At 32.0% G+C, this 21,556-nt stretch overlaps 1 protein-coding gene across 2 annotated transcripts in view; it reads right to left on the bottom strand.

The window, feature by feature from the left end:
- Positions 1-14,957: 14,957 nt before the first annotated feature.
- Positions 14,958-21,556, bottom strand: part of LOC114326854 (transcription factor SOX-13) — a 576,610-nt gene continuing 570,011 nt past the window's right edge. For both annotated transcript variants that reach the window (XM_028275310.2, XM_050651483.1), the window contains exons 6-7: positions 20,879-21,226; positions 14,958-16,494 (exon numbers count right to left, since the gene is read on the bottom strand). In XM_028275310.2, coding sequence (XP_028131111.2) covers positions 16,187-16,494; positions 20,879-21,226 — 656 coding nt within the window. In that variant the 3' untranslated portion in view covers positions 14,958-16,186. The remainder of the gene's footprint in view (positions 16,495-20,878; positions 21,227-21,556) is intronic.

The raw sequence follows: 21,556 nt of genomic DNA, 5'->3' as shown, positions 1-21,556 counted from the left end.
AAAATAGAAGAAGAACGAAATTATTTCGTATGTTTATATTAGAAAAATTGGATATTGGAAAAAAAAGAAAAATTTTTAAAGTTTGTCATTTTGACTAATGACTTGGTTCACTTTGTAATACATTGCATACACAATTGAATATCGGCTAAAAAATAAGCCTCAAATAAATCTACACTTTTTAACTAATTCTTTTGTTCTAATAATAGTAGGTATCACAAATCACAAAACTAAAATATCCATACAATTTATTAACTGACAGTTTCATATTTTAGGGGATATTTTAATAAAAATGCATGTTTTTGTTTTCTAAAAACAATTAAGTAAAAAATTTAAGGTTTATTTATTCTATGACATTTCAGGTTATCTACAATTTAAGTTAAAAATTATATTTTAATTGAACCATTAAATTCTTGGATAAATAGCATTTACAACAAAGGTCTTAAACAATTTTCTCCTTGAAAACAAATTTTAAATACACTGGGGTGCAAAATTAACCGGACAACCTTAAAAATAGGTCATTTTTGATGTCTCGAATTTCCTAAACCTGTTGTCCGATTTAAGTGATTTTTTAATATATTATAGCCTTATTCTTTAGCAATATAGCTGTAATATTATTGTTGCTAAACAGTTAAATTTTGATTGTATACCGGGTGTATCAATCAAACTGTGTTTTTTCTCAAAGTTCGCATCACCCTGTAAAATATTCTAGCATTTATAAAATACTAAAATTAAAATCCAACTATAGTCTCATGTTTTCTCAACATTTTGTTTTTTGATTCATTCGCTTATGTTGGATAATAAAAAGTTAGGTACTTTAACAACTAGCCATGTTTTTCATCAATATAGCGTGTTTTTAAATAATAATTGGCAAACTTTAAGGGATAATTTTGCATGAAAAAATAATGACAGTTTACTTTATAAACGGTATGTTCGCAAATTCTTTGTTTCCGAGATAGGAGGTGTTGACAGTTTTCTTACAAACTGACGATTTATTTATTGCTTTAAAACCTATTGCTCTAGTATTTAAATAATGTATCTTCTTAAATATTTTTTCACTCAGTAGTTTAAACCAACAATCATCGAGAAACTTCATCTTAAATCTCAGTAGTTCTTCAGTGATCATATTTTTTTCTCTTCACTAACATTTTTTTAAAATTACATAGTTAAATTACCAGATAGTGAAATTGTTGAGTTTCTTGTTATAATATCTACTAATTTTTCTGCAGTCGTTGTTAACTGTCATTCTCAGAATTATTTTAGGTAATTTTAACTAGCTGTTTGGTTTGTAAAAATTGTGTTCATTTGAATTGAAAAATATTAAAAATAAAAAATATTGTTTAAAAAATAATAAAAACTATTGTGTCATTAACTTTAATTAAAGATATGCGTGTTTTTTTATAAAAATAACAAGCAATACCAACAAGAAAAATCCAATAATTCAATCAAACAACTGCTTTGTTGCCACTGAGCTACTTTTTATGCAAATTAAGTTATTGTTCTTGTAGACGCGATAGAGATCTTAAGTACTTTGAAGCTTCTTACATAAGATAGTACAAGCGATTTCCGATACTGATGCAACTAGAAATTTTGTCACAACGTTTTCCAATAGGTAATTATTAGAAAAAATATGCGACCTGTGTCGCAAGTGTCACAAGTTTGCCAAAAATAATCATTCGGCACTTTCTCCAAACTATGTTGTTATTTTCTTACGAACAAGTTTTCGTTGTCTTTACAAATCGGGAGTTTGGATTGGATGGGTTTTAGAATTTCTAAAGTAACGAGACTAAATCGCATAGTATTGGGCCTGATATATAGTATAACGAAAATTAATTTAAGAAAGACGTAGCATACAACGATAAAAATGTCATGGATGTGTAATTTGATGTAGTAACAGTAGATAAAATGGCAATAATTATGATAGTAGTCTATATAATATATCTAATGTCCGGTTTATAGCCTATGCCTTCCGGTTCTCAGTTTCCTGCCTTCCGGTTCCCAGTCTCCATTCACGTCTATCGGCCCAGTCTCACGGCTATAGCTCTCTGATATTGCTCTCCATCAAGCCATATTATTTTCGATCTTCGTACATACCCGTACCAAACAAGCTGTTTTTGCTGTATTTCTTCTATGATGCTAGTTGTTCTGTCCATGATTTGTCTGATTTTTTCATTTGTTACGCGGATCCTTTTGGATATACCTGCTGATCTGCTCCAAAATTCCATTTCAAAACAAGGATTATTTGTTCCAGTCAATTAGTGAGTCTACAGGTTTCGCATCTACATATCAACGCTTGTAAAAATACTTTGCTATAGTTGTATTTTTTTCATAACTTTTGACCAGAGTAGTGTATTTAGTGCTCCTATTATTTTCTCCCCTTTTATTAGTTATTCAATCTCTGTTTCTGTTTTTGCGTCCATTTCTTTCCATAGGTATTTGACCTCAAATAGATACCTATATTCAGAACATGACTAAATTATTTTTCCATCTTCTAAGCATCTTCTATGATAGTAGTCTATCTTCAAAATAAAGAGATAAGGTTGTTCTGAAGCTATTTTCTTATGGCATTTTTGCAATTAACTAGTTTTGATGGGAAATAAGCCACAACTTTATTTAAAAAAATGATTTTATTAACGGTTCGACGCCCAAATCGGATTTTTGATAGTAAACTAAAGTGAGACTTAATACTTACGATGTCGGGATAATATCACGAGGTTTTTTCCTGGTTTTCCCTCGTGATTTACTATGGAATCTCTAGCGCGAGAATTTTACTGTCACCATTGGATGTGGTTGTCTTTTTAAAGACAGATCACATGTTATGATTTTTTTGTGACGGATATTCTTGAGTTGGGGTTGACTTCATGTAATCGAATGAAATATCTTTCAGTAAAGTCGTCCCAGGAACGCAACTCATAAATATTGGCAATATCATTTTAAAGTCTTCTACTTATTTCTGAATTGCCGATATAAATGAGTCAGATTAAATAAATTATTAGAAGAATTTCTTTACTAAGCAACAACATTATTGTTTAATTCATTAATATTTTTTGTATTTTGACAACGACACCCGATTTGGGCGTCGAAACGTTAATAAAATCATTTTTTTTTTTAGTAAAATTGTGGCTTATTTCCCATCAAAACTAGTTAAAGAATTAATTAAGATGAAAAAAGCGACAAATTAACAACAAAAACCAATATTATCGGTGATATCTTGCAGGTATTAGAATATATAGAGAAGATAGCTATTGAATTGAGGAGGAACATGAGTTGAATATTCAAAAAGAAGATATTAAGATTAGCAAAATGACATATTAACAACAACAATATTGCCGGTAAATGATTTCATAGCATATTAAATAAGTATAAAAACTCTATTTGGCAAGGCGACTATCTGGCGGTAAAAAATCAGTATAAAGAAACAACAACGAGGCAAACGCAGAACAAGAAACAAAAAAAAAGAAAAGGAAAAATTATTAAAAACAAAAAGTTTTAAAAAGAAATTTAATAAATAAGTACCTATGTATGTTTTACATTTATGAATCAAAGCCATTATTTCCCTTAATTTAATGGTAAAAACTTACTAGATAACCTCATTGAAAATTTTGAAGTCCACGATAATTTTTTAATATAGGTATATCCCATGTGTTTTAAGTAAGAAACAAGGGGGGTTGTCAATCTTTTACACTGGTACTTCTAGTATTAACAGAAGAAGTGTTTTAGAAGAAAATTTGCAAAAAGAAACATAATAAAATAATACGTGTGTATATTTCGATACCTAAATAACTTTTTATACCTAAGTACATAACATGTGTATAATATCTAACTGCTTAGGTTATTTTCCAGACGTCTTCTCTGAATTTCATTCTTTAACAATAAAATATTGATTAAAAAAATTCACAAGGAAGAATTTTCCTGTATACCATCAATCACAAAAATTTTTTATTGAAAAATCCTTTATAAAAGGTATAAAATTTTAGTAAAATCCCTTCAAGGACTACATCAATCATAGAAGGTTTTCGGTATATAAAACTGGTTGATCACATGCTAAGCCACCAAAAAAATATATCAATGCCTGGCTATAAACCCTTTGGGTCCCGGTGAATTCGTAACTATTTTAATCCCCCATTATAATTACAGGCTAACTGGAAACTCTGGCGCGCACTTAATTTTTCGATAATCCACTAACTACCGGTGAATTTGTAACTTTAATTTTTTAAGTAATGTTGATAATCTAATACCGGTGTTCCAGGTATGTACCTCATTGTATTGTCTCTCATCATTTATACAGGGTGTCCAGAAACTCTACCGACAAACGAAGACAGGAGATTCCTCAGATAATTTTAAGACAATTTAACCCAATTCACCTAGTCCGAAAATGCTTCCTAAGGGAGCTAGAACTCTTTGAAGATGGCGCCATGTAATTAGTTTTTCTTAAATACCTCCAGAACGCTTCTATTTAGAAAAACGAAAATTGGTATACATATTTACTTTCCAGAAATGAATCGATTCCATCCATTGCGAATTTGTAGTACAGGTCATAGGCGTCCGTTTTGGGTAGGGCAACGGTTATTTTATCGCATAACTTTTTTATCTTTAACTTTTAAGCATTTTTGATACTGGATTATTAAATTGCGAGCTATTATAGTACTAAAAGGTAATCTTACTTTAAGTCGATAGGATACACCGTTTTCTAGAAAAATCGATTTGAAAATTTTTCGTTCTTTGAATTTCAAAAAGGAAGATTCAAAAAAAATTATTTAGAAAGATGAAAACTGGTACATTTATTTATATTCCAGAGATTAATCGATTTCATTAATGGCGAATTTCTAGTACCGGTCACAGGCGTCCGTTTTGGGTAGGTCAACAGTCATTTTATAGCATAACTTTATTGTCTTTAATTTTTAAGTATTTTTGACACTAGATTACTCAATTATGAGATATTCGAGTACTAAAAGTTACTCTTGCTTTAAGTTGGTAAAATATATCGTTTTTTTTAATTCTTTTCAATTTTTTTCAATTTTTTTTTTTTTCAATTTCCCAAAACTAAAAACTTTCAAATCGATTTTTCTAGAAAACGGTGTGTCCTACCGACTTAAAGTAAGAGTACCTTTTAGTACTAGAATACCTCGCAATTTAATAATCCAGTATCAAAAATGCTTAAAAGTTAAAGACAAAAAAGTTATGCGATAAAATAACCGTTGCCCTACCCAAAACGGACGCCTATGAACGGTACTACAAATTCGCAATGGATGGAATCGATTCATTTCTGGAAAGTAAATATGTATACAAATTTTCGTTTTTCTAAATAGAAGCGTTCTGGAGGTATTTAAGAAAAACTAATTACATGGCGCCATCTTCAAAGAGTTCTAGCTCCCTTAGGAAGCATTTTCGGACTAGGTGAATTGGGTTAAATTGTCTTAAAATTATCTGAGGAATCTCCTGTCTTCGTTTGTGGGTAGAGTTTCTGGACACCCTGTATATTGTCTCTTGGAAGAGTTACTAGAGAAAATCAAAATAAATTTTCTGAAAATGGCTGAAATTTTTGTAACAGATTTCGTAATGAGTGAACGTGGGTGTAAGTTATTGGTGGTAAATAATTTTAAATTTCACTTAAAGAAAGTGCTAAAAAATGGAAAACATTTATGGTACTGTTCTGCATCTGGTTGCAAGGCAACCTGTTATACCGAAGGTAAGTTTTTTTTAATATCTTGAGTAGTAACAAACATTTATGTTCGTTATTAACAATTTGATGTCAAAAATGCACATTTTTGCTATTTTTTGTCTACCAGTAAGATGAAAAGCATTTAAAACAAAATTTAAGATAACCGCATTATAGTGCATGTAAAACAATTTAAACAAGGTTTTAGAAATCTTGCTATACTATTCGTGAAATAGCCCAAAGAAATGAGTAACAATACACGGTTTTTATGACACTCAGTCAGTGTAACTACTATATGCAACAATTGTTTTAATTTCTATATGGATAGAATAACAAAATGTATGTAAATCTGACCAATTTTTTCTCAATTTATTTATTTATTGACAATTTAAATGAAAAAAAGCCGATTTTAAGGATTTTCGTGTATAAGTTACATTTTACCAAAAAACTGAAAAAATTACCGATTAGTTTATCGAAATAGCTTTAAAATCAGTTGAAGAAAAATATAATTGGAGCTTTGTTTATCAATAAACATTAATTAAAGGTATACATTTGCCATTGGGCCCGTGTTGGCTTAATCCGTTACTGTTAAATTTATTTCGTACGTTTTAACCTAACTACCTGAGGTATTCGATTTAATCAATGGTTTCGAATTCATCTGTAGAAAGTTTCGAGTTGGCAGGTTCAGGTAGTAGAAAAGTTACGAATTGGCCGGTGTGCATGTTAATTTGAAAATTTTTGTCATTAAAAGTTGCGAGTTGGCGCGTGTCCAACCCTTTAAATGGTATAAAAGTGTGTTAAGTTTACATTGTTACTTAAAATTCCAAACGATGGATAAATTTGATAAAGATATGGCCCTTGGGCACCGCACGACATGGAATGATGGATGGCAACTTACTGTCAGTTGCCATCTAATATTCCTAATGTAAAGACAAATCCATCTGTTCAGCAACCTACGTGATGGGGGAGTCATGCGATGAATAAAGGGACATATCTTTATCAATTTTATCCATCGTTTGGAATTTTAGGTAACAATGTAAATTTAAAACACTGTTATACCATTTAGTAGGCTTATACCTATTGGTATTTTTTTGGTGACTCAGTATGTGATCAACCAGTTCTAGCACTGATGATGATATTTTATATATCGCAAACGTTATGTGATTGATGTAGCCCTTGAAAGGATTTTAATAATATTTTATATCTTTTATCAGGGTGATTGATTAGTAGGGTAAAGCTCAATAGCTTCGCTATAGTAATAGATAGCAATAAAAATTAATAATAAAAATTTTAGCCACCTTTGATCTTCACATTACAAAATTAGTTAGAATGTTACTGTTAACTTTTCCATCACAAAAATATAAAAGTTTGTTATGTTATACAGGGTATTTACAAAGTTATAACCAATTTTATATGAAAATCGTAACAAGTTCAACTCCCTGTATAAATAAAAATAAGCAAAACAACAATGGTTTATTAATGCCATATTTTTTAACGTATTGTCAAAATTTTCAAGAATGGTCGATATTGCTAATTTTCTTTATATCAAATACAGGGTGAGTCAAAACGCAAGTACATTATTTTCTCAGTAATTTTAAATGGAACACCCTGTATTTTATATCACTATTGAAAAGTACCATTACCGTACTTTAATTTTTAGATAACATTTCCTATGTCTAAATTTATTAGTTTTCGAGATATTTTCATTTTTCAATGGACCAGTAGCGTGGCCACCCAAATCACCAGAATTTAATAAACTGGACTGATTTTTTTTGGGTTACGTTAATAATCAAGTTTATAAAATACCTCTAACAACAAGGGATGAGATGAAAAATAGAATACAAAGTGTTAGGTCTGGATCCCGTCTCTGTTCGAAGAGTTTAAGTCTGTTCTGTCGGACAAAATACATGTACCGTTTTCGTGGTCTGACCGTTACAAATTTTTAACCTGTTCCATAATTAAAACTTTCCCTGTTCCAGTGTTCCCATATATCAAAGTTTGTCCGACTAGACACTATTAAGCTATTAACAAATTTTCAGCTTGATATTAATCAACTTTTTTTTCATACGCGGGATCCAGACCTATGTATTTCGATGTGTTAATTTACAAATGCTCCGTAGAGTAAGTAGCTCATTCAATGATCGTTTTTAGGCGTACATAAATGTGTTAGGAGATAATTTTGAACACCTTATGTAATTAAATATTAAAAATATTTTATTAAAAGTAGCTTCTAATTTTTTCAAACATGTTTGTTTGCAAAATGTGTTACTAATAAATTATGTTTCGTTCTTTATTTGTTACATTGTTACATTTACATACAAAAGTAGTGTTTAATTGTCTTCACAAAATATTGTATTTTGTGTTTGTGTGTTTTTTTGTAAAATTTATTGCTAATTTTCTTTGTTTATTTCATTTGTTGCATTTACATAAAAAGATAGTTTTTAATTGTTTCAAAAATGTTGCATGTAGTGGTTGTGTTTTTGTTTGTAAAATGTATTACTAATAAATTATTTTTATTTCTTTATTTGCTACAGTGTTACATTGATTACCGGATTGATAATCGGTAATCTTCAATTGTCAATTCAGTCATGGCTTACTTAAAATTTAGATAAATTTAAACACCTAAAATAATTTGCTCTGAAAAATGAAAATATCTCGAAAACTAATAAATTTGGGCATAGGTAATGTTATATAAAAATTAAAGTACGTTAATGTTACTTTTCAATAATAATACAAAATACAGAGTGTTCTATTTAACATTACTGAGAAAATAATGTACTTGCGTTTTGACTCACCCTGTATTTGATATAAAGAAAATTACCAATATCAATAATTCTTAAAAATTTTGACAATAAATAAAAAATATGGCATTAATAAACCATTGCTGTTGTGCTTATTTTTATTTATACAGGGAGTTGAACTTGTTATGATTTTCATACAAAATTGGTTATAACTTTGTAAATACCCTGTATAACATTACAAACCTTTATATTTTTGTGATAAGTTAACAGGATTTCGAATATAAAATAAAATATAGGGTGTTCCATTTAAAAAAAAACATAAGTTTGGTTTGCCACTGTGTTATCGAACACCCTGTAACATTCTAACTAATTTTGTAATGTGAAGCTCAAAGGTGGCTAAAATTTTTGTTATTAACTTTTATTGCTATCTATTACTATAGCGGAGCTATTGAGCTTTACCCTACTAATCAATCACCCTGTATAGGAAGAATTTTTTTAAAATACTGATTTACTAAAATAATGAAAAGGTTTTTGTAAATATTCACGTTCATTAACTGTGTACAGTAGCTGTTTAATTAGAAGGACTCTTTTTATGGGGCATAAGAAGTTTAATTAAATGAAATTATTTTAAATAATTGAAGTGCAAAATAATGTTTAAACGAATGCTTTTCCTACGATTTAAAGTGCATAAAGACTATACAAAAATTCTGTTTTGAATTAAAGTCGTACTTTTCGAATAATAACAACCTGGAAAATAACCTGTTTACTGTATTGATGCATAGTTCGAGTGGGACTGTACAAATGTTTAAATAGAAAAAACTGTTGAAAATAAATAATGTCACTTAAATTACTGGCTCTTACTTTAAAATATATAAACATCAACAGTTCAGAAACAAAAGTAAGTATACATTGCACTTAAAAAATTTCATCGGAAGATATCAAGCACTTAATATGGAACTGTCTTGATTATTCCGTGAACAATTGTACTAAAACTACAATAAAGCATTTCTAGTGTTTTATACAAAATTTACAAATTCAACAGAATCCATTTGGCATCAAGTTTACTCTCAAACGTTTTAAAACATTTTTGAATAGGAAATATGATAATCATTCGCTTACAATACTTTGTCACAAGTTCAATATCAGAGTACTTAGTTATACACCTGAGCTATCCTTAGCATACGCCATACTGCTTGTTACCGTAAAAACCATATGTACCTAGTTGTATCCCATACTTTGCATTTATTTCAAATAACAGATAAATCAAAGGAATTGAGGTATATCAAGATATATCCATAGTTTTGTACGATATACCATAAGATTAATGAATCCTACATTAAAAGTGTTTCTGAAAGTTATATCACATATTGTATGCCAAACTTGAACGAGGCACAGGAAATACTCAATATGTCTTGTATATCTATGTAGGTATGTTCATTAATCTCAACAAAGCATTCGCCAGAGTGAGACATATTATTTTATACAAATTTTTCAAGATAAAAATATGGATTAAAAGAAATATGTGTACTTACTTATTTTATTTTAATAAAAAAACAACGGTAGAATAGAAGAAAACCTAATAGAAAAAAACAATTATGAAAATATAATCAGGCAAGGTTGCATCTTGTCAAGAGCATTATTCAAGGTGTACAAAGTGTACTGTTATAAAAGGATATTAAAACTATCCTGGACGGATAAAATCACCAAACCTACTCGACACATTTAGAACATAGTTATAAGACGGCAGATCTGAACAAATATGGTACCCACATGAATGGAGAGAAGCTCAGTCATTTAAGATTCTTAGACCTTAGACGACATCATCCTTATAGCCGATCGTATGGATAACGAAATAATTAAGTTGGTCAAATTATATCACGCTTCCTTGGACATTAAAGATCAACATGAGCAAGATACATATAATTACTGATCTGGTGCTAAATCGTAATAATGCTATTGATGTTAAGGATATTGAGCAGACTGGGTGGTATAAATACTTAGGGCATGAATGTCGGTTGGGCTGAGATAACTACTCATGTGTTGTCTACTACTACCTCAAGAGTTGAAAGAGGCCTATGTCTAACAGTGGACTAGTGCATATTGAACTATGAAAATATCTACATAGAACTACGAGAACATACGGATAACAGGATATATGATGACAGGCATAACGCAATTATTCAGTAGTTCATGTTGAATGTTGAAGGGTTTCAGATTTTGGTGAATCGTTTTCAAAATTACATCCACTAACTATACTTCCCTTATAACAATTCAAAGCCGCATACCCTTGTGATTGTATACAGTCAATTTTGAAATATTTCTTTGACTAGCATGTGATTGGGACCATGAACCTAATAAATAACACACTTCGAAGTATATCTACTAGCTGACTGACTGATGACTGGGCACTGGAGACTACTCCACCGAAACCATATCGGACACATTTTTTGCACTGAATATAAAATATCAAAGATAAACAAAAAAGTGGGAAACTCAGCAATGAAATAAAAATATTCATTTTATCGAGGTAAACTTGAGATAGACTTCACTTCTAGTTTTTGATTAGTTCGTCAGTCGTCCCATTATAGTCTAAGAGCTAGTGAACCTTTTGACTAACGGTCGTCCTGTAAGGCTAAAAATTTGTAGAGTGATAATTCATAGCACACCAAAGCTAAAAACCATGACCTGGCAGGCCTCAGCGGTGCACGTGTATCTACCAGGTGAATCGAAAAGTGCAAATTTAGGGGGTAAAATAAACTTTCTCCTGTAAGGTTTAAATTTAAGTATGTGTTTGAGTAAGTCATTTAGAAGAAATGTGTACAATGACAGGCGATTCTGAAGAGCATAAGACCTTGCCAGGCGAGGGGAAAGATTAGGGGTTTTTCCTAAAATTATTCTTTTTGCATCGAACAAATTTTTTTTATGCTTTTTGAATCATTCCAAACAGAAAAGGTCCTTAGTTATTTTTCTCTTAAGTTAATAGTTTTTGTTATATAAGCGATTGAAAATTTTGAAAATTGCGAAATCGGCCATTTTTAACCCAAATCGGACATTTATCTAAAAATTTCAATATTGGCAAGGTACGCAGATATTCCTTAAACATTGATTGATGAAATCCCGAAGAGTTTTTTGCAATAAAATATCGAAAACCGCTTTGTTTTTTTAATTGCTAATCAAGCGGGCGCTACACTGTAGTATAATTGAGGACGTTTGAGCTTGCATAAATTCATTATCTCGAGAATGGGCAAATTTGAAGAGAAATCCTCAGACAGGTCGATTTTTATTTTTGAATTAGGACTTTTTGGTATATATATAATACTAGTGACGTCATCCATCTGGGCGTGATGACGTAATCGATTATTTTTTTAAATAAGAGTAGGGGTTGTGTGATAGCTCATTTGAAAGGTTATTTAATTCTCTATTCAGTAATATAAACATTAACATAATTATTTATACAGGGTGTACAAAAAAAAATTTTTCTTCTATTTGTCAAATTTAATCAAAGTTAATTTAATAAAAAAAATTTTTTTGTACACCCTGTATAAATAATTATGTTATTGTTTATATTAGTGAATAGAGAATTAAATAACCTTTCAAATGAGCTATCACACAACCCCTACTCTCATTTAAAAAAATCATCGATTACGTCATCACGCTCAGATGGATGACGTCACTAGTATTATACCGTAAAATGGGGTGAGATTGATCTCCCAGGGTGACATTGATCATTTGTCGTTGTATCACATATACGTAGATACAACCGGCAACAATGTAAAATTGTTTCTGGGCGTGGCACTATTAATTTCTTGGATCTTGACTATGATCAGTTCGCGTCGTTGTTAATTTGTAATTGGCATTGGGAAGAAGTTCTGTGGCTTTGAAATTAGCCATAATTTTTGGCCTATTTTTATAGTTTGTGTACTTTTGATGGTAGAGAAAGAACAGAGGTAAGTTCGCTATTTCTAGTGCTATAAAATTATTTTGTATGGTTCTGTAATAATAATTTTAAGTATTCTCCTTTTCATGAACATTTTTCAGTGCGTCACAAATTATAGAAAAAAAGGTAAGTCCGTGATAATACACATTTATGATATTTATTCTAACGTGACATTTTTGTTAAATCTGACAGTTGTCAAATTTTATTTTCAATTTGGAATAAAACCAAATCAATTGTGTCTATTGCATTTATAAAATGGTATTTTCTTTCATTTGTATAGTCTTATAAATTGTACAGATTAGATTGATAATATTATTATTTTATTTAATAAATAATTCTTTTTTGATTATGGCGCCATCTATCGACAACTAGAATAATCACCGAACTAGAATAATTACCAAAGTATTCAAAGACGTGCCTTTTTTTCTGTCACATACAATTTAATGCGTTAGAGAGAAATCGAAAAACTGTGACGCACTGAAAGATGATCATGAGAAAAAGAATATCTAGCATTTTAACTAACGCCTGCTTTTTTAAGATGGCGGATAATATTGAATGGGGTGACATTGATCAAGTGATCAATCTAACCCCACGTTACGTACGTTCCATAAATTAATTTATAATTTTTGTCACAGATTTAAGAATATCAATCACAATGGGAAGAACGTACAAAAGACAATTAGGCAATAGAACGTATGGCAATTTTAATGAAGAACAAGTTAATCAGGTGCACGATGTATTGGAAAATGGATTATCGCTAAGAAAAGCCGCAAAAAAATACAAATTGTCCTACAGAACTTTAAATAACAAGTACCATGAAAGGAAGATTAATAAAACAGGTGGACAATCTGTATTCACATAATATGAAGAAGAAGTAGCCATTATAGAAGTAGCCATTTTAACGTGTGCAGATTAGGGATATCCTCTAAGTGCAATGGAATTGAAAATGTGCGTCAAAAGTTGTTTGGACAAAACTGGTAGAAGTGCATCTAGATTTAAGGAGAATATTCCTGGAATTGACTGGGTAAATAGTTTGTTGAAGAGACATGGAGGTACCTATTGCTGGTAAAAGATTAGCAATTAATATTAAAAAAAGCCGAGCAAAAGTATCTCCGGACCTGATTAAAAAATACTTTGACAATTTACAACAAACGATTGAAAATGTTCCAGTTGAAAATATTTTTAATTACAACGGGTCCAACGTCTCAGATGACACCGGAAAAAAATTGTGCATCTACCGAAGAGTATCTACCTATGTCTGTCAGGTAAAAGGATTTTTAGAAGGAGAAGAAATCGAAGTTCAAGGCCTTAAATCAGCAGGATCGAGGAAGATTTTCAAAATAATTAAAATTACATATCCACTGTTCCCTTCAAGGAAGTAGTTGCCTTACTACCAGATCCAACACTTGAGACGATTTCTGATAGGATACAAAAATATCATTTTCGCGGAGAAATTAATATAAAAGAATGTTAAATCAAATTTTCTTTTTTTTATAAATTGTTCTGAATTACATTTTTAGTTGTTAAAATATGTTTTTTTTGTATAAATAAAGAATAGTACAATAAAAATAGTGTGATCATTCTCACCCCGCATGATCAATCTCACCCCTTTGTAAACATTCGAAAAACTGTCTGACCGAATTAGTCAGGGTTAAGATTGATCATATTCTATTTAAAAGCACTACTGTTTCATGCTATAAAATCATCATGATTAATCTCACCCCAGTCACGGGTCTAAGATTGATCACCCTTTTTTTATGAGATAAGTGGATTTTCTTAATAATTAAAACAAAACTAGTGTTAAATCACTACTCTTTAGATATTAATAAAACACGTGAAATGTTTAAATATAGAACAGTAACAAAAACGTTTAAAATATAAATAAAATAAAGTTAAAATTGATCAATCTCACCCCACTTCACGGTATATATGCCAAAAAGTCCTAATTTAAAAATAAAAATCGACCTGTCTGAAGATTGCTCTTGAAATTTGCCAATTCTCGAGATAATGAATTTATGCCAACTCAAACGTCCTCACTTATACTACAGTGAAGCGTCCGCTTGATTAGCAATTAAAAAACAAAGGGGTTTCCGATATTGTATTGCAAAAAACTCTTTGGGATTTCATTAATCAATGTTTAAAGAATATCTACCTACCTTGGCAACTTTGAGATTTTTAGATAAATATCCGATTTGGGGTTAAAAATGGTCGATTTCGCAATTTTCAAAATTTTCAATCGCTTATATAACAAAAACTATTAACTTAAGAGAAAAATCACCAAAGACCTTTTCTGTTTGGAATGATTCAAAAAACTTAAAAAAAATTTGTTCGATGCAAAAAAAATAAATTTAGGAAAAACCCCTAATCTTTCCCCTCGCCTGGCAAGGTCTTATGCTCTTCAGAATCGCCTGTCATTTTACACATTTCTTTTAAATGACTTACTCAAACACATACTTAAATTTAAACCTTACAGGAGAAAGTTTATTTTACCCCCTAAATTTGCACTTTTCGATTCACCTGGTAGATACACGTGCACCGCTTAGGCCTGCCAGGTCATGGTTTTTAGCTTTGGTGTGCTATGAATTATCACTCTACAAATTTCTAGCCTTACAGGACGACCGTTAGTCAAAAGGTTCACTAGCTCTTAGACTATTAGAACTGGTAGGCATGAAAATCTTCATGGACTTATCTTTTTGAGTAAAATTTTTGAAAAATTAAAAATAAATTAAAATTTGGTAATTTTAAGTAAATTTATTTTTATTTAAATTTTAAATAATTTAAAAATCGGTTTGACAACCTAAATATAAAATTATATAGAAAAGTATAGTAAGAATATTTTTTTGTCAATAATATGCTTTAACAGTTCTCAAATTGCACAGAAACTAACCAATTGTTCCATACTAAGATTGTAAAATTTAATTTTTTCCAAATTGTTCTTAATATTTTAGTCTTCTAACTACCAGAATTTGTTTGTACCATACATCGTTTACTTAAAAAATAATACAATTTTATTATTCTAATAAAGCTAATTTTTTACAAGATCATTTCGGAATTAGAAGACTAAAATGCAGCATAGAGAAAAGAATACTGCTCACTTGAGTTCAAAAGTTTCGTCATCATTTTGGAAAAATAACAATATTGTTTAAAGTCTCAAATATTTTAATTCTTGCATTTTTAAAATAATCCTACCAAAGTTAAGGTGGCATTTATAAAATTCACAATGGCACGGTAGTATGGCATAGGTATATTTTCTATTTTTTAAAAATTTGATCTGTCAAAATAATGGAAAACCTTTTAAAAACTCAAGTATTAAAATTACAGTTGAGAGATCCGGTACATATTAACAAAAAACTGGCAATGTAATGCAGAAAACTATTTATAAAGTTTTACAAGAATTTACAAAATAAAAAAAACAAAAATGAATAACTAGATATAAATAAATAACGTCAAATTCTTAAATATATCTACATAACAATACAAGTTACAACACCAAAAATTTTAAGTATGAATAAAGTCTTTTGGCATTATTTTTTATTTTCACAAATGGCACAAGAGAATCTTGCCTTAGAGTGTCTCTTTATCAAATGTACATACGATTAATATTAATACAAACCCACAAGGTTTTTCAAATCAAAAAACGCCCTAAAATGGACATTTATTCGAAACAAACACTAGGAAAATCTTTAGGAGAATTCCTTTAACCAAATTTCATATTCGCAAGCAAAAACTAGTGCTACATACTGTCTTCAAAATACTAAAATTGGTTAAATGCTGCCTCACAAAATCTTCTAAACATTTTTCTAACGTTGAACCTTAATACCAATTAGGGAATCTGTCCCTAGAAAGCCAGGCTCAGTCGTTGCCATGTCTAGGTGACGAATCATAAGCCATACTAGAATCCTGAGAGAAGTTCATGGCTTCGGGTGAGGTGCTGTCCTGTGTATAGTAATAACTGGCATCCGAGCTGGGACCAGCACCGTTTAGTATTCCCATTGGTGGAGATACCGATGGTCTACCTGACGTCGATGTGGCGGGTGACATATCTGGATTGGGAGGCATGAAGTTGTTCATGTCAGTGGAATCTCGACACCAGAGCTGCCGCATTTCTTGGCGGCGTTGGCGCATCAGCATCTTGTATTCTGATATTCGCATTTTCTTTCCTAGAAACCAAACCATAATTTAGTTATATTATACTTACAATAATTTACTGCTTTAGCATAAGATTAAATATCGAAAAATACTCCAATTTACGTAATAGGGAATAGGGAGGCTTGAAGATGGGAATAAGAAATGATGAAAGAAATAGTGATTAACTTTACAGTGGTATGGGATCTGTCTGTGATTAATACGTTCTTCATGAAGACTTAAGACCAGTATGTTACCTATAGTAGCGGGGGAAGGGAAATAAAGATACATTTTGTGCGGTGTAGAAGAAGCCAGCTAAAATAAGTTACCAACTGTAAAGTTATAAATGGATATGGACGTAAAGGTGAGGCGGAAGGAAAGAAATTAGGACACTAGAACTTAAAGCGGTGGAAGATAAAGGATAAGGTTTTGGCAAGACTGTTTAAGAGTAGAGTTTTGGGAGAGCTTGAGGAAAAATATACGGTAACTGACAGGTGGGAAGCTAACAGCAAAGTTGTGGTACGAGTGGAAGAGGAAATGCTAGGAAAATCATCTGGTAAATTGCCTCTCAGGGACAAAGAAACTTGGTGGTGGAATGATAAACTGCAGCAGAAGGTTAGAGTGAAGAAAGAACCTAGAAAAAGGTATATGTCTAAAAGAAAGGAAGATAAGGAGATATACGAGCTGGAAAAGTGGGAAGCAAAGCGAACTGTAGCTGCTGCTAAGGAAAGACCGTCTGCACAGCTGTATGAAGAATTGGACACATCCGAAAGGATGAAAAGGTTATACAGTATTTGCTAAAGCAAGGGACAAGTCATTAAAGGACTTACTCATGTGTCATGTACTAAGAGTGCGGATGGAAGAGTGTTAAAAACTATGTTAAAATAAAGCAAAAATGGCATAAGAACGAAGAACGAAGAACACCAGAGGTGATATAGAGGATGCGGGATCCCAAATGAGAATGTAAAATGTAATACCGGGGATAGCGAAAGATAAGGTTGTCGAGGCGTTAAATAGGATGAAGAATGGTAAGGTAGTAGGACCTGATGGAATACCTGTCAAAGTTTGGAAGGCTATAGGGACGGAGGGGTTGATGTTTTGTGGCAAATGATTAGGATATATGAGGAAGAAAGGTCATCCAATGCATGGGGAGAAAGTGTGATGGTATCATTGTATAAAGATGAAGGGGATATTCAGGACTGTAAGAACTATGAAGCGAAGGTTAAGGAGAGATACATCGATGTAGAAGAACAGTTTAGGTTTATGCCACAGGAAGGAAGGACGTTGGAAGGACGACAATAGATGCCTTATTTACTTAACAGTTGATAGAGAAATACCGCGAGGAAAAAGACAGCTACATCTACGTTTTATAAATTTTGAGGAGGCGTATCTTTGGAGATGTATGAGTGAGAAATAGGTTCCTAAGATGTACGTAAGGCTCGTGAAGGACATGAGTCCCTAACTGTTTAATCTTGTTATAGATGTACTGACAGAGATGATAAGAGAGGGGCTCCTTGGGCAATGCCCTATGCTGATGGTATCGTGTTAGTAGAGGAGACCAACAAAATTTTGAAGGAGAAATTGGAGGGTTTGAGAAGGGCTATTGAAGAGGGCTATGAACTTGATGTTAGCAGGTCGAAAACGGAGTCTATGTGATTGAAAAGAACAGAATTGTTTAGAGAAAAACTAGATATATCGGGTGTTCTACAGTATCCGCCGTTTCCCACATCCTATTCGCCATGATTTTCGGTCACGAATATCTTCCTCGTTAAGTTGTCTACTGTTCATTGCTTTCTCTACATCTTGTATCCATGTTCTCTTCGGTCTGCCTCTTTTTCTTCTCTCAGGTCATTATACTGGATCATTTTCTTGGGCCATCTTGTTGGTCCCATTCTCTGGACATGTCCGTACCATATTAATCTTTTTTTTATATTCTGTCTATAATATCCTTTTCTACTTCAATTCTTTCTTTTATTTCTTCGTTTGGGATATGCTGTAGTTTAGATATTCTCCAGCTTCTTCTAAGCGCGTCCATTTCTAAAGCTTGAGTCTTTTATTTTGTCGGTCTTTTACTTCCCACACTTCCGAGTTGTACAGGACAATTCTTTCCACTATAGTTTCGTAGATTTTTTTCTTTGTCTAATTTTGCAGTCCTGTGCTCAACCAAATGCCATTCAGCTGTTTTATAGCTTTTCTTTCTTGACTTATTCGATATTCTATATCTTGATCGCATCTGGAGTTTTTGTCAAAAATAGAACCTAGATATTTAAATTCATCACATCCTTTTATGTATTCCCCTTCTTATTCTAAGTCTTCAGTATTACCTCCGACTACAAGGTATTCAGTTTTCTCCATGCTAATTTCCAAACCCCATTTTCGGTACTCCTCTTTCAATTTTCTAATCATGTTACTAGCGTCTTCTTTATCAGCAGCAATCACAACTTGGTCGTCAGCAAATAGCAACGTATACAAATAAGAATCTCCTACTGGTATCCCCATTGTTTGGCATTTCCTAGTCCAATATTTTAACACATGTGTAAGGTAAATTTTAGATAAAGTGGGCTACAGACAGCATCCCTGCAAAAGGCCTTTCGAAGTTTCAAAGGTGTTTGGAAATTTCGTTCCAATTTTAATAGCTGTTATTGCATTAGCTTAAAGATCTTTTATTGTTTGGATGTATTTTCTATTTAAAGTGGTTTTTTGTAATACCTCAAACATTTTTTCTCTGGGAACGGTATCGTATGCTTGTTTTAAGTCTACAAATACCATGTGAGTTTCTAGATTTCTAGCAGAACGTTTTTCTAGTAGTTTCCTTATGCAGAAAATGTTATCTGTGCATGATTTACCTGCCCTAAATCCACTTTGTTCTTCAGAATCTTGCCACTCCTTTTCTATCCGTTTCTTTATTATTCGTCCGTACAGTCTTCCAACTGAGCTGGTCACACTAATGCCTCTGTAATTATTACAATTTTTTCTACCACCCTTTTTGAATATAGGGGTAGTTATGGAGTTTTTCCACTCAGAGGGCACGCCACTATTGCCTGAAAGGCATCCGCTAAATATTTCAACTAAAAGTGCTTTTTCCAGTGTCGTGCTGTGCTTGATGAGTTCAATTGGAATACCTCCGGGACCAGGAGCTTTATTGTTTTTCATTTCTATTAACGTTAGTTCTAGTTCTTGAACTGTTATATCTTCTAGTTGTTCCAGGTTGTTTGGGGCGATGATGGTTTGCGTTACATATTCCTGTCTATTCTCTTGCAATAGGTTTCTAAAGTATGTTTCCCACTCGTTTATATTTATAAGGGATATATAGCATCTTTCTTGTACGTTTTGTCTTGTATTTGGTATTGTTCTCCCCAAGCTTCTCTGCTTTTTGTTCCTCCCATAAGAGTGTCTATTTCTTTACATTTCTTCAGTCACATATCTTCTTTGGTTTTAATCACTTCTTTTTTGTTTCCATTCTTATTCTTGCATAGGTTTTTTGGTCTTCTGAGATTCTGAGCAATTGGTACTGAGCTATTTTTGATATGCTTCTTTTTTTCCCTCGTCTTTGGTTTTAAAGAATCTGTAAACCAAGGGTGATCAGTGTTATTTGAGGATTTTTCCCCTAACGCTTCGAATGCAACTTCATGTAAGCACTTTTTTAGCTGATCATATTTTTCACCTGCTGTTTTTATATTAAACTGTGTATTGGTTATCGTTTGGCTCAGCTTTAATTTAAAAAAAAAGAGATTGAATTATCTTTCAGTGCGTCGATGTTGTAGTTGGAGAAAAACTAAAATTTAAATACCTTGGCTCCTACCTAACGAAAAATGGGACATTAGATTCAGAAATTTCCCGTAAGATACAGGTTGGTTGGTTTAACTGGAAACGAATGATCAAAAAGGGGAGGGGGGTGAAAGAGGAAGAGAAAAGAGACATGTACATAGGTGTAGAGTTGTAGACCTACGTTAGTGTACGGCGTTGAAGTGTTGCCAATAAAGAAGATTCGGGAAAAGAATATAGAGCTAGCTGAAATGAAAATATTACGGGATGGTGGAAAACGAGTAAGGACCCAGCGACCCCTGAAAAGGGGAAAGTTGAGGAAGAAGATGAAGACCCAATTTACATAATAGCACATAAAAGATTCCTCAAAACAAATAATAGTCTCCCAAGATAAAAAATATTTATGCAAAAAAATAATTAGAGGCTAAACATTATATAAAAAAAAACAGATTCTGACGATGATTACGTATGGCTGCATTAAATCGTTGTAGTATCAGTATAAATAATTAATAACTGGTTTATGTAATTCGCAAATTTAGAAATGTTCTAAAATAATATTAACCGATTAATTTAAAGTAATTAATATATCTCTAATGTTATGACCGTTTCTTATACGCTCCTGTATTACAAAAAAGAAAGTAGTTTAAGTCTTACCATCCACAATACACGTCCTCTTCGGCCTCGGTCGATACCTATAATCGGGATGCTTCTCCATATGCAATTTAGACAGTCTAGACTGTTCCTCGTAATAAGGCTGTTTTTCCGAATTCGACATAGCCTTCCATCTCGCTCCGAGGATTTTAGATATGTTGGAATTGTGCATGTCCGGACACGCCTTGAGGATCTTTCTCCTTTCGTCTTTCGCCCACACCATGAAGGCGTTCATGGGCCGCTTGATGTGCGGTTTGTTTTCGTTATCCCGCTTCGCCTGTTGCCTGATGATTTTCGCCTTCTCTGCATTATCCGCTTCGAGTTTGAAATTAGCGTCCGGTGAACCCCAGACTAAAACAGAAAAGGAAATTATTAAATTGGATAAACTTATCGAATCACCTGAAAAATGTAAGCAAAAACAAGAACGCATTATCATAAATGTATTAAACAGTTTGGAATGCATTTACTGCTAGACTTAGGTACTTTCTAAACGTAACGATGAATAACTTTTTAAAATTATATATTGTGGCAATCATTTCGACTAATCAATGGTATCTGGACATAACTAACTAAAAAATAAGCCGTTATCATAAAGCAAGATGAGTTGATAGAAGAAATGCAAAAAGAAGTATTAAATGGGACCATAAAGGCTGCAGGGGAAAGGACCAAAAGGACGGCCAA

Source organism: Diabrotica virgifera, chromosome 5, assembly GCF_917563875.1.
Source record: "Diabrotica virgifera virgifera chromosome 5, PGI_DIABVI_V3a".
NCBI classification, from domain to species: Eukaryota; Metazoa; Arthropoda; class Insecta; order Coleoptera; family Chrysomelidae; genus Diabrotica; species Diabrotica virgifera.
This window is presented reverse-complemented; position numbering and strand designations above follow the sequence as displayed.